Source organism: Trachurus japonicus, chromosome 14 (assembly GCF_045865225.1).
Source record: "Trachurus japonicus isolate A0001 chromosome 14, Traja_1.0".
Lineage (NCBI taxonomy): Eukaryota > Metazoa > Chordata > Actinopteri > Carangiformes > Carangidae > Trachurus > Trachurus japonicus.
The window spans coordinates 32,912,421-32,926,127 of record NC_140920.1 but is presented as its reverse complement, the minus strand read 5'-3'; the positions used below and the strand labels follow the sequence as shown (position 1 = coordinate 32,926,127).

Here is a 13,707-nt window from a genome sequence, read left to right as displayed (position 1 = left end):
CCTTAATGAGACCAACACACGGTAATGAGGCCACACACACACACACACACACACAGATTCCTCCCAGGTAAAGGAGTTTGTTATGATCTGACCTGGAAACTTAAACCTGGGCTGTTTTAGGAAGCAGCCTCAACAAACTCTGAGAACAGCTGACCTGAACCAGAACTTTGACTCAACTGAAGAGCAGAACAACCTTCTCATAGACGCAGGTGCATCTCAATAAATTAGAATATCATGGAAAAGTTCATGTCATTCAATAGTTAAATTCAAAAAATGAAACTAATACCTGATATAGATCCATGACACACAGACTGAAATATTCTATGTCTTCATGTTGTTTAATTGTAACGATTAAAAGTTATATTTAATGAAAATCCAAAATTCAGTATCTCAAAAAATTAGAACATTACACATCAGACCAATTAAAAAAAGATTGTTAACCTACAGGATTGTTGGTCTTCTGGAAAGTATGTCCATTTATATGCACTCCACTTGGTTGGGGCTCCTTTTGCTTCGATCACTGCATCATTACAGCGTGGCATGGAGGCAAACAGCCTGTGGCGCTGCTGAGCTGTTATGGAAACCCAGGTTGCTTTGATTGTGGCCTTCAGCTCGTCTGCATTTTTGGGTCTAGTGTGTCAAGCCCTTCCTGAACCAGAGACAACATCAGAGGTGTCTTACCTGAGGAAAATAAGTTCTGCAATTGCCCAATGGTCCAAAGTCCTCTTTTCAGATGAAAGTAGCCTAAGTTTTGCATTACATTAACCAAAGACCCAGAGTCTGGAGGAAGGCAAGGCCATTTGTCTCAAAGGGCTTTACACAGCGTAACAGCATCCTCTGCCCTTAGATCCTCACATCCACTGAGGGAAAACTCCCAGGAAAACCCTTTTAACAGACTTCAGGGTGAGCAACAGAGGAGGATCCCTCACCAGGATGGACAGATGTGACAGATGTTGACAGATAAGAAATGGTGGAGGCAGAGAATCCAAGTTGTTGGAAGTCCAGTGTAAAGTGTCCAGTCAGTGATGATTTGAGGTGCAACATCATCTGCTGATGTTGGTCCACCGTGTTTTCTGAAGTCAGCGCAGCCGTTTACCAGGATTTTTTTTTAGAGCACTTCATGCTTTCTTCTGCTGACGAGCTTTATGGAGATGCTGATTTAGTTTTCCAGCAGGATTTGGCACCTGCCCACGCTGCCAAAAGCACCAAAAGCTGCTTAAACGACCATGATGTTACTGTGCTAACTAAACTGCAGACGAGCTGAAGGCCGCAATCAAAGCAACCTGGGTTTCCATAACAGCTCAGCAGCGCCACAGGCTGTTTACCTCCATGCCACGCTGTAATGATGCGGCTAATTGAAGCAAAAGGAGCCCCAACCAAGTGCATATAAATGGACATACTTTCCAGAAGACCAACAATCCTGTATTAATCCTAAAATGATCTGATGTAATATGTCTATTCTAATCTTTTAAGATACTGAATTTGGGGTTTTCATTAAATGTAAAATAGATTAGATTATACTTTAGGCCTATTTCATCCCCGAAGGGAAATTCGTTCATGACAGCAGCATTTGACAAAGGAAATAAAAAACAAGACAAATAATAAAATACACAATTCAATAAAAGAAGACAAAGGGAGAAAGTGCTACGGTGCTCTCTACTTGCTGGGCAAAGTAACAGATTAAAACAAATGCTTGCTGGTAGACAACTATGGATAAAAACAATTTAAAGTGCCATTTAAAGTGCAATTTAAAGTGCACGGGAGATTTAAAAAAAGAAGTGCGACAGACATTACAAATTAAATAGAACTATTAAAAAGTCTAACTGACATGGGGATAAAAGACCTGCAGAAACGCTCTGTTTTGCACTGAGGGTGTCTCAGCCTGTTGCTACGGGAGCTTTTCAGGCCGCTCACCGTCCCATGCAGAGGGTGAGAGGGGTTGCCCATGATGGCAGTCAGTTTGTGCAGTATTCTCCTCTCACCCACCTGCTCAACAGTCTCCAGGGGGCTGGACAGGACAGAACTGGCTCTTTTAATCATATTAATCGTAAGCCATATTTATTACAATTGAACAAAATAAAGACATGGAATATTTCAGTCTGTGGCATGGATCTCTGTTTTTTCATGTTTCATTAGTTTATTATGTCAAAGACAATCCCAATGAACCAACTGTATCAATAACAGTAAAAAGGGCAGCTTTGACCAACATGGCTATCGGGTATTAGTTTCACTTTTTGAATTGAACTACTGAAATAAATAAACTTTTCCATGATATTCTAATTTATTGAGATGCACCTGTGGAACCTCCAAGTGAGACTTGACACTGACACACCAGAGTTTTGACAAGTTTAATGATTCGCTTTTCCAATTTTATCAAACTAATCAATAACATCAGACATTACAAAAACTACATTATTTAAAGCACAAAGCAACACATTACCGCTGATCATCGTCTGTCACCTTTGACCTCAGACTCTTTACAGACCTATTTTGGATAACAACATTCACAGAGCAGGTTCATTATCAACAAATAATCACTGATCAATATTGATCCCATGGGAAGGAGAAACTAGAGATGGAATCAGGTCTTCAGTATTTAGGCCGCTTCACATCCACCCTGAAAAATAAACAGACACTGTTACCGACTATTCACAGTTTATTGACTGACTGTTGACAGCTGTATGCTTGTGTATGTGAGCAGTAGGGGTGTAACGGTTCAGATACGCATGTCTGTTTTGAGGTCATGGGAACAAAATGTAAAACATAAAATTGCTTGTTGTTTATTAGGAACTTCTGTAAACATCAACAGTTAACACATTGCTTTAATCAAATATAATTGCAGGGCTTTCCACAAGCTCCACAGAAAGCCTATTACTCAGTTATGTAGGGTAGGCGATCCTGGAAAAACGGTACAAGCGTATTTTAAAAATACACAATTCAAAAGTCCAAGTCCCTTTCCTCAGACTTGTCTCCGCTGCATTCACATGGGAGACTACAGCCACAGAACGGAACGTGAAAAACAAACAGTCCGAAAGAACGGCCAAAACGATACACGTGACAATATGTTGCTATGGCGATGGCGTATTTCTTTTGCGGTGGACGGCAAAAGTAAAAATATTTAAATTTTATTTTAATGATTGTCTGTTGCACAGGTGACTGACTTTTTGTGGAAAAGCATTTTTCCGCAAAAACGAAAGTAAGGAAACGCTGGTCGGCTCGACCAGCATTTCCACCACCACTAATAACAAAATAACGCTAGAGACCAATTTATATATTTATCGAAAATGGGCCCATTATCAAGTGTGGGTAGCGGAGATTCATCCACATTAATGTGAGACTTTTTTATAACCAAATAGAAACTCCTTGTTGTTCCTTTAATTACTTTGTTGCAATCTGGGTGTGAAGACCATTCAATAAAAAAATACTCCAGAATGAGATCTCCCACCCTACTACCTGCACCAAAACGCTTCAATTCTAATCCGTGTACCATTACACCCCTAGTAAACACAAGTACTTCCTGCTCTGCTGTGATTGGCTGAGCAGGTGTTGATGTAACACTGACCCGTCAGCCTCCATCTTCTTCCTCTTCTCGATGATCTGAGACAGAGATGACAGTTAGTGACATCATCTATGTTGTTACTATGACAACGACACACTGTGATAACATTAGCAGCTGTCTCTGGTCTAAGCTAGTCTGGTCTGGTCTGGCCTCTCTCACCGCGCTGATCTTCTTCCACTGTCGGTCCAGCTCGGCCTTCTCATTGGTCTCCTTGAAGCGGCGAGTCTTCCTGCCCTCAGACATCTTGATGCCGTACTGGAAGGCAGCCCTGCAGGGACAAACAGAGCAGAGCGGCACGTCAGTCTCAGAGCGGCACGTCAGTCAGACAGAGGCCTGTCAGTCAGAGCTGAGGGCTGAGACGTACTTGGGCAGAGCCTCCTTGTTGTTCATGTAGTCAGAGTACTCCTCCTGAGTGTCGAAGTCCCACCGACCCAGAGGACCCTTCTTATTACCCTGAGAGAGACAGAGAGTTACACTGTCAACAGAGTGAGAGACAGAGACACACACACACACACACACACACACACACACACACACACACAGTACAACACAGCAGTGGTGAAGGGCATGCAGGGAAGTGTAGTCACCTGGTCCATCTTACTGTAGTCCACCTCCTCATCGCTGTCCACAGCCAGATCGTCCATCCTACACACACACACACCCCAGGGATATACTTAGCATTGATTTACATCAGTGTGTGTGCAGTGTTGGGAAAGTTCACTTTCTACATCTAGTTCAAACTTGTGTGTTTTAGCTGGAAGGCTCCATGGAAACCTGGCACACTCTTGAACAAAGTCATACTGTGAGAGAGCGCTGTTCACAAACACCAGAATGAACGCATTCACAATAACGTTCATCAAGCGGAAATACAGTACGTTCAGTTCAGACCTAGTTCATCAACGATTGTTCATTGAACACTGTGTGTGTGTGTGTGTGTGTGTGTGTGTGTGTCTTACGTTGCAGGGTAACACTCTGCGTATGAGTTGGATCCTCCAAAGAAATCTCCCAGCTGCTCTTTACCGTCCCTCCTCTGAGACCCAGTGACACCAGTCAAGGATCACCACTGCACCACTACACACACAGTACACAAACTACAACACAGCCCCCCCCCCCCCCCACCCCCGTGTCCATTAGTACTGAAGGATATGGCTCTTGGCCCGGCCATTGGCTGCCTGCTGCTCCTGCAAACTTCTCATTGATCATCTTGATTTGCTCTCTGACTGATCCAGGACCTGTGTCCACCTCCATCACCTGGGGACACACAGAGAGACATAGTTAGTGAGCAGCAGACACACTTGGGACTCCGCCCCTCTGACTCCACCCGCCTCTCACCTGTTGTTCGTCTCCTCGCGGTTTCTCAAAGTAACTGTGTCTCCTGTTCTTGCTGTCTTCCTCTCTGTCTCTTTCCCTTTCCCTTTCCCTTTCTCTTTCTCTTTCTCTTTCTCTGTCCCTGTCCCTGTCTCGGTGTCTCTCTTTGTCTTTGGTGGGTCTGGAGGAAGATGCTGCGGATGGGATGTAGTCCCCGATGTCCTCGAAGATACTGAAACAGACACGTGGTGGAGACGCCGTGATTACACACAGTTTGTTTACAGACTGTTTGTTTATAAGAGGTTGTTGTGGACTGACCTTAGATCAGCCTCAGGAGCTCTCTTATCATCCAGCTTCCCTGAAACACAAACACACATCAGGTTTACACCGTGTATAACCAATTACTCTGTGTGTGTGTGTGTGTGTGTGTGTGTGTGTGTGTGCGTGCGTGTGTGTGTGTATCACCTTTGTCCTTCTTCTTGATTTTCTTGTGTCGTGTCCCCTGTCTCAGGTAGGACAGGATCTGAGTCAGTTTGGAGATCACAATGTCGTTGGTGGTCAGAGTTGTTTGAGCCTGAGGACACAGAATCACACTGAGGTTTACTGGGGGGACACTCGTTACCAGCAGCGGGTCGGGTGAGCGTTGACTGGCGGTGTGTGTGTCAGTACCTCCATGCTGGGGCAGTCGGCTTTGCTGCGGATCAGTGTGGTGGGGATGTCGGTGTCTGTGAACTCGTCGTCCAGGTCCACCACATACGCCATCCTCCCCGGCAGGAAGAGCTCATTCCTCTCCACCGGACCGGGCCTGAACAGCACACGGTAGATGTTCCGACCTGGGGGGGTGGACGGATGTCACGATTACTTGTTTTCACAATTAATCGCAGTATTAAACGCCACAATTAACTGATCGTAAAGATTCCTATATACTGTCACTTTCCAAATAAGATTATGTAGGAAGCATATCAGCAGATGTGCACCAAAAGGTAAGGTAAATGCACAGATACTGGTCCATTTATCTAACATAGCATTGAATTGGTGGGAACTGAAATGCTAGAGTGTCATTTATAATTAAAAAAAAGATTAAAATTAACTTAAACATTTGGTAAAGATGACAATGACTTAGTAATGTAATTATATTTTGACTATATTTGATTTTACATAGTGTTGTGAAATTTATTGATGCATGATAATTGTGATAATCGTAATACCGTGATTATTTCTCTGACAATAATCGTACCAAGAAAATCTATAATCGTGACATCCCTATAATGTTTGGAGTTTGAATCATGGATGTATTAGGTTTGAATACAGCGGTGTTGCATGGTGCGTATGCAGATATTTCTTAAAGGTATTCAGAAAAGAAAATTTAATTTGATCCCACTATGGATAATAAAATTAGTGTAATCATTCATCAATCAGACGATGTAGCTCAAATTTTGTGCAACTCGTGGAAGGAGACGCCACAAACAGGACAAACGGACATTTCTGAACACCTTTAAAACCATGGCATGTTTACAGAGATTTTTTTCAAAACAAACAAGATAAAGACGGTTTTGGGTGACGCTCCGTTTCCATGTGGATCAGGCCTCAGTCACAGCTGATCACAGGTCAGTCACTCACCTAGACGAGTCTTGAACTCGATCTTCTCCTCTGGCTCCACGTCCTTCCTAACAAACAGAGTTTTGTAAAGGTCACTCAGTGTTGTTCATGCTGCGTTCAGGTACAGCGTGGTAATAATACTGTCCTTACTTGGCCTCCTTCTGGACTTTCTCCATCATGTCCTCCTCTTCCTTCTCTTTGCTGGTGATTTCAGCTCTCACCTGTCACACAGGAACAGATCAATGTTCACCAACACTTGCTGCGTTTCCGTCATGGGTTTTTGCAAAATAAAAGCGATATTTCAGAAATTTCTAAAAAGTACAGTTGCTATTTGCAGATGTTTCCATTGAAAGGTGTTTTGCAAATGAACTGTAACTCTCATAAAGTCTAGTCTTGCGATATCCCATTATTCTTTTAAATTCTGTGTGATGTTCTAGAACCGGGGTAAGTGTTTCCATCACACTTTTTCGATACACTCTCATATCGATACGTCTGAAAAACCACCTCATGAGAGCGTAAATATGTTTTTGCGATATTTGGGAGGTTTTTCGAAATGTAGGCATTTCCACTACCAGTTTCTTATTGTGATATTTAGGTTTTGCGCATTTCTAGGTGTAATAGAAACACACCTACTGATGCCACCATGCCACTCTACACTCTCCACTGAGGCTCAGTCTGTTACCTGAGTTACTTCGCGTAAACGTTTGTCTCTTGGAAACATTTTGATCTCTTGTTAAATCAAGTTTAGATCCATAAATCTGTCTGATCATCTGACCTTCTGCAGCAGAGCGAAGTCCAGACCTTTCACCAAGTGAGTGTGCTCCATGTCACCTCCCAAGAACTTAGACTCCTGGATCAACTGTCGCCGCTTCTCTGCCGCCGACTTGTCTCTGCAAAGGGGAACAGACAGCGCTGAACTTAGCATTCCAAGAGACACAGCTCTGCTAGCGGGGTTAGCCTTAGCAGGACTCACGCCTCGGCCGTGGGGCCCACAGCTCTGTAGTTCGCCGTGGTGCTGATCAGCTCCGTCTCCTCGTAGTCTTTGTTGACTCCGTCTCGTCTCTCTCTGGCTCGGTCTCTGTACTTTTCGGCCAGCTCTCGCTCTCGCTCCATCTCTTGCTGCCGTAGCTTAGCGTAGTAACTGCAACAGAACATTATGCGATCAGTAACCAATGAATAACTTGATCAGATGAGCCGAGGTGGAGTTAGCTGCCGATCACGCTCAACGACAGGACACGCCCACCTCTTCTTCTTCCTCCTCCTCGCGGCAGGATCCTCATCCTCATTGTAGTCCCTCGGCATTCTGGGGAGCAAACGGCATGAGTTAGAAAAAAATCACCATCATCATCATCATCATCATCAGTGTTTTCCTGCCTTCATCACTCACTCATGATGTCTGGACTTGGAGGGCGGGGCTGAGGATGGCGCCGCCCGTGGTGTCATCAATAACTTCCTGAAGTCATCATTGGTCAGTTTAGACCTAAAGAAACACACAGGTGTGTTAGTGGGCGCACGCACACACACACAAGAGAAAAGTGAAGGAAGAGGTGGACTCACTGAGCTGCTGCTCTGTGATCTTCGACCTCGTGGCCCTCAGGAGCCAGAGGGTTGGAGTAACTCTCAGCTGGAGGAGAGGAGACACACACACATTTCAAAATTAACAAACACTGCAACAAACGATTTTTTGCATTATCAATGAATCTGTCCAATATTTAAATTATTAATCGATAAGTTGTTTGGTCAATAAAATGTTGAAAAATGTCAATCAGTGTTTCCCAAACCACAATATAAGGTCCTCAAATGTCTTGTTTTGTCCACAAACCAAAGAGAGACTCAGTTTATTGTCATAAAGAAACAAAGAAACCAGAAATATTCACATTTAAGAAGCTGAAAAACCTATTTTCAAAATCGATTATTGTGCGATTAATCGATGAATTGTTGCAGCTCTACACTCATATTACATGTTCCGGTTTAAATGGATTTCAATTTCAATGGATTGACCACAGTTTGCTATCCTTTAGGTGGATGATTGACAACTCGCTGCAGGACCAATCGATCCAATTGGTAACAGATCTGTAATCGTGTATTGATCCGCTACAGTTGCTGGTTGCGCATCATCATCATCATCATATCAGTGACTGCTGCTCAGACCCTGCAGAGGGCCGTGGCCACACATCAGCCCCAGCCTCCGGCCAGGTGACTGAGGTGAACGAGTCCAGTGTTTGTTTACAGTGCTACTGCTAAGCTAAGAGTAGTTGAGACAGGCTAAACTACGTTAAACACTGTAGCGGAGTGTTTCTTATGTTAACACCACGGACTCGTCAGGATTAACATGATCGATCCCGTTGTGTTAACGTTACAGTTGGATCTGCTGTTTCCTGACTTGTTGTGTGTCTATGGTTGTGTTGTTGTGTCTCTGCTGGCTGCAGCTAACGGCTAGGCTGGTTAGCAGCGCACTCAGTAGTTGATTGAATCTGTCTCTGGCTAACTACATACATATATACTGACTGTGTTTATATCTATGGGCTAACTATCGGAGGGGGACTCACTCTCAGGCATCTCTGCGGAGCGTCGCTTCTCCTCTTCCCGGTGAAAACGAGTCTACTCCGCCACAACACATAGACAGAAACCGACCTGTTAGCTTAAAGCTAAAGCTAACTGTGCTTCTGACGTCACTTCCTCTTCCGCCACCGCTCACCGTGACGAACAGCGCCCTCCGCGGGGCAGAGCTGGAGGTGGAGGCTGCTGCCCCCTGGAGGCCGGCTGGGCCACTGCCCCTGGTGAAGGACCCCCAGGACCAACCGGTGGGACCTTCGTCCCTACGCTTCGTCCTCAGCAAGGTTATTGTAGTTTAAACATTTTCACTAGTTTTTGTGTTTATTTTGCTTCTCTTTCATTTCATTTAATTTCATTTTAGTTTTAGTGAGTTCAACAAGTGATTAAGATAAGATAAGATATACTTTATTGTCCCAGAGGGAAATTCATTGTGGGCAGAAGTGCAGACAGAGACTGTTTCGCCATACAGCAGACATAAGACAGGATAACATGATAGACACAACAGCTACATGACAGCAGCATCACAGTACAAGAACAAGCACAAAACGACAGCACCAGACATACAGTGACACACAGTAGCAGCAAGAGCACAAGGGACGGACAGCACCAATAGACAATAATAGCTATTTCACAGCTCGATATTTGCTAGAATCTACAGGAGCAGCACAGAATAAAATACATATATAAAAGTATAAAAATATATTTTAAAAAAAAAAATATATATATATAAATGCAGCAGTTAGGGCAGACAATTAAAACAATGCTATAATAAAGACACCACTGTTAATAAAAATAAGAAAATAGTGGCAGTGACTACCTACTAACTAGGCTGGCGCAATTTATTGAGAAGAGAAATAGAAGTGGGTATAAAGGAAAGTTTAAGGCGATTGCTTTTACAGCGGGTAGCTCTAAAACGTTTCTTAGAAGGTAACAGTTCGTATTCCGAGAACAACACATGAGACGGGTCCTGCAATATTCTGTTAGCCTGTCTGATTACAGAAGCCTCATAAACAGACTGCAGGGGCAGGGGCTGGTTATTTGACCCGATTACTTTCATTGCTGTTTTCACTATGTTTGCTAATCTACTTTTCGACTGTACTGTTAGTGTGCCAAACCATGCAGTTTAGTTTTTATTTTGAGGAATTGACTAGTTTTTGTTTAGTTTCAGTTGTTCATTTATTTTTTTTTTTTTTTTTAAGTATATTTTTTTTGGCGTTTTTTTGCCTTTATTTGATAGATAGTGAGATAGACAGGAAAGGGGGAGGCAGAGAGAGGGGGAATGACATGCAGGAAAGGTCTGCCCGACGCGGGACTCGAACCGGGGACGCCTGCGTTGAGGACTGTAGCCTCTACATGGGGCGGCCGCCTTAACCACTGCGCCACGCACCACCCCCAGTTGTTCATTTATTAAGAGGTAGCTTCTATGAGAGCTCACAAGATGAACTTTCAAATTTGTGGGATTTTTTACCTTTTAGTTGCCTCAGTCAATATATTTACTCTTATCTACCTGGGGGGTCGACCTGGAAATAGTGTAGTCCCGTATTGAGCAGTGGATTTTTCTTCCTGCAACTTTAGCCATCTTTAAGAAAACTAAAACTAAGCTAATTTTAATCAGCAATTCAGTTTAGTTGAAGTTAGTTTTGCATTGTTCATTATAGTTGTAGTTTAGTTTGCATTTTTGTAACAGTAATTTCAACTTTTATTTCAGTTAACTTCAGTTAGACGTTTTAGTCCTCAGAGGACACGGCACAAGCAATTAATTGCATGATCATCAACATCATGTGCAGTTCAAAAATGAGAATAAACAGGAAAAACTCAAACAATTAAATTAAATCTGTCAAAAAATGTCTGACCCTTGATCAGAACCTCAGTCTTCCTTCACTAATTGACAATATAGTGTAAACAGGTGAGTTCTACAGAGTCGTCATGAAGGAGGTGAATGAGTCTATGGGGATTTGTTTGGTTACAACCTCAGCAACCTCTCAGTAAAACCCTTCAGTCCACCTTACAACAGTTGGACTCTACAAACAAACAATGGAAACAGTGACAATAATAATATTCACGTTTATTCACATCATCACATTTACAGACAGAAGGAAACATGTGAGTCCAGGACTGAACCACTTCCTGGGGTGGGGGATCAGGGTTTGGTCTGAGCCAGAGTCTGCAGAGCTTTGGCCACCTGATCAGCTGACATGTTGTCCACTGAGACGCTGCTCTCTTTGCCGAAGTCTGAGGACAAGACACAGACAATATCATCTTCATTATCATCATCATCATCATTGATCTGTTCAGTCAGAGCTGAGCTCTGTCCTAGGGAGCAGGAGCTCAGATCACTGAGCTAATCTAACGTTTAACTCTGGTTTTCAGGGTTACAACAGTCAGAGACAAGTACTCTAACTGTGCGGCTAAAAATATTTTGCCGTTTTGGAAGCTGTCTTGTCTGAAGCGCATCCTCGAACGACTTTGCCTCTTTGGAAGCTTTTGTTGTGAACGTACAGTAAAACTGCTTCCTCTATGTCAAACAATACATTTCCAATATGGGCTGTACCCAGGATTTTTGAAATACCGAGGTCATTACCTCAATGATAGTTACGGCCTTGGTTGTGTTTACATTTCATTGACAAAAAATGCGTGGGAACACGTTAACTCTAAGACAAGTTGGTTCAGAATCAGCTACTTGCAGTTCAACTGATTTTCTTTTCTTACATCCCTGTAGCTCAGTGCATTAAACCTGTTAAAGCTCAGCTTCCATGGACTTCAATGGGGCGACAAGGAATAGAAACTAGTCCGTCATTGGATAAATGCTGTGATGCTGTCAATGTCTCTGGAAGTGAAGGAACAGAGGGTGGGCTTGGACGCTGGGCTAGTTCATTCATTCATACTGTAGGGTTAGGACTCAAAATAAAACTTAAAACCGTTTATCAGATCAATGGTCCTCACACTGATCAATATTTCCACAATGATCGATCTGATTAAACATTTTTACGAGAAAACAAGAAGTGTTTTGTAAAGGAAAATCAAACTGACATGCTGTTTCTAACTGTATGATGTCCTTAGGTGCACATTTTTTTCTCAGTTAATAACAGTTTACTTGAAAATTTAAAAAACAAACAACTGTTTACAACAGTCTGTTCATGACCACACAAGGGACAAATTACTATCAGTATTAAATTCTTACTGATAATATACCAGCAATCTGACCTGCAGGTGTCACTGTTTCTCTTCAGACCACATGAAGAACTTTATTGTTGGTTCTGATTATGTTGTTTTTAATCAACAGCTTATAACCAGGTACCAACCTGGTGAGAACCAGCTTCATAATACAGGTTACCATGACATCCAGTGTCAGGTTCAGGAACCAAGATAAGGAAGAGTCAACTTGGGTCTGTTAAACTGGCTTTGTAGTATAAAGCTCTGGTCATGGTGTCTCTTCCAAACACTGGACACAGTGAGGACTTAACATCTGACCAGTGAGACTAGTGAGACCATCAGATGGGCTCCTATGATGCCATGTGGTAACACTCACCGTATCGGGCCCAGACCCGAGCTTGGACTCCAGAACATTCTCTGATCAGGATAGGGAAGTCTGGATTGGACTTCTTCAGAGTGACGTAATGCTGCTCCACAAAGTCCCTGTAAAGACAAACGCAGTCAGAGCTGAACACCACCATGTTGACCGTCAGGTTATTAACATGTCATATCGCCATGGTCTGTAACTGACACCATGTAGACACAAACTCTGGTGATTCTGATAAGTCCAGGGGAGCCTGAATGCACCACCACCACCACAACACCTGTCTTCACCTGGCTGTGTGGCCTTCAGAGGTCACCTCACCTGACTCAAACATAAATCCAGGTGTATGATGGGCAGTGCAGAGATGAGTGGGGCGTTCAGGGATCCTCTGTAATCCTGACATTCTGGTATCAATGTTAATGTTGACGTTTATTTATCAACCAAACTTCACTCTGTCACAGGGTACTAGCAGGTTCATGTCTGGACCTGGTCTAACATGGTTAGAACAAGCCCCCATGACTTCATCATCATCACTAGTTACAGTTAATGGATCGCTCGCCGTGTCTCTAACGTGTCCAGGTCCAGGTTCATCTAATGGACGGTAGTAGGAACAGTAGTCTAGTCTATTCAATAAACCACCAATAACTGAGAACAACTGCTGATGAATCAAATGACCGTCAGATGAAAACTTAAGAAGGTGTCGTTCAATGTTCAGCGGCTTCACTAAGTCTGATGTTAAACAAACTAACGTTAGCTGTTGTGTGCTGTCAGGTCACAGCACTTAGCTGTTAGCAGTCATTGTTGTGGTCAGCGGGTCTGTGGCTGCCACACCGCCTCCCTCTGCCCCTGGAGGCCGGTGTCCCGGCTCGGTGCTCACCTGGCCCCCTTGCTGGCCGCGGAGGTCTGGCAGAGGTGGACGCGGATCTCTCGGAGGTTTTTACCCAAAGCAGAGCCCAGACTCCGAACTGCGGCGGCCGCCATCTTGGCTATGTGCTACGCGCTTGTCAAGGACGAGTGGTGGGTTAGTACAGCCCCGAGTTTATCCTGACAGGCACGAGCAACTGTTGTTAACCCCTGAGCCTGTCCTCACAGGCGCTGATTCACATCCACAAGCAACAGACCCTGCCTTTTTCTTTCTTTCTTTCTTTCTTTCTTTCTTTCTCTATCT

General features: G+C 43.6%; 3 protein-coding genes across 4 annotated transcripts in view; 1 reads left to right on the top strand and 2 right to left on the bottom strand.

Moving 5' to 3' along the window:
• Positions 1-13,707, top strand: part of rps14 (ribosomal protein S14) — a 155,363-nt gene that overhangs the window by 39,294 nt on the left and 102,362 nt on the right. The window lies entirely within an intron of this gene.
• Positions 2,340-9,189, bottom strand: ik (IK cytokine). 2 transcript variants are annotated; one of them, XM_085798847.1, is made up of 19 exons: positions 9,016-9,189; positions 8,024-8,090; positions 7,854-7,946; positions 7,710-7,769; positions 7,440-7,607; positions 7,242-7,356; positions 6,617-6,687; positions 6,488-6,534; positions 5,537-5,700; positions 5,333-5,441; positions 5,186-5,225; positions 4,892-5,099; positions 4,697-4,810; positions 4,516-4,589; positions 4,147-4,204; positions 3,924-4,012; positions 3,719-3,827; positions 3,563-3,597; positions 2,340-2,617 (listed from the first exon to the last, which is right to left on the bottom strand). In XM_085798847.1, the coding sequence occupies exons 1-19, from the start codon at positions 9,023-9,025 to the stop codon at positions 2,590-2,592; spliced, it is 1,659 nt and encodes a 552-aa protein (XP_085654973.1). In that variant the 5' UTR covers positions 9,026-9,189; the 3' UTR covers positions 2,340-2,589. The 2 variants fall into 2 exon arrangements, with proteins under 2 accessions (XP_085654973.1, XP_085654974.1); XM_085798848.1 differs by having other exon boundaries at positions 4,516-4,600; positions 4,708-4,810.
• ndufa2 (NADH:ubiquinone oxidoreductase subunit A2) lies at positions 11,067-13,636 on the bottom strand. The gene is made up of 3 exons (XM_085798850.1): positions 13,417-13,636; positions 12,552-12,658; positions 11,067-11,254 (listed from the first exon to the last, which is right to left on the bottom strand). The coding sequence occupies exons 1-3, from the start codon at positions 13,518-13,520 to the stop codon at positions 11,163-11,165; spliced, it is 303 nt and encodes a 100-aa protein (XP_085654976.1). The 5' UTR covers positions 13,521-13,636; the 3' UTR covers positions 11,067-11,162.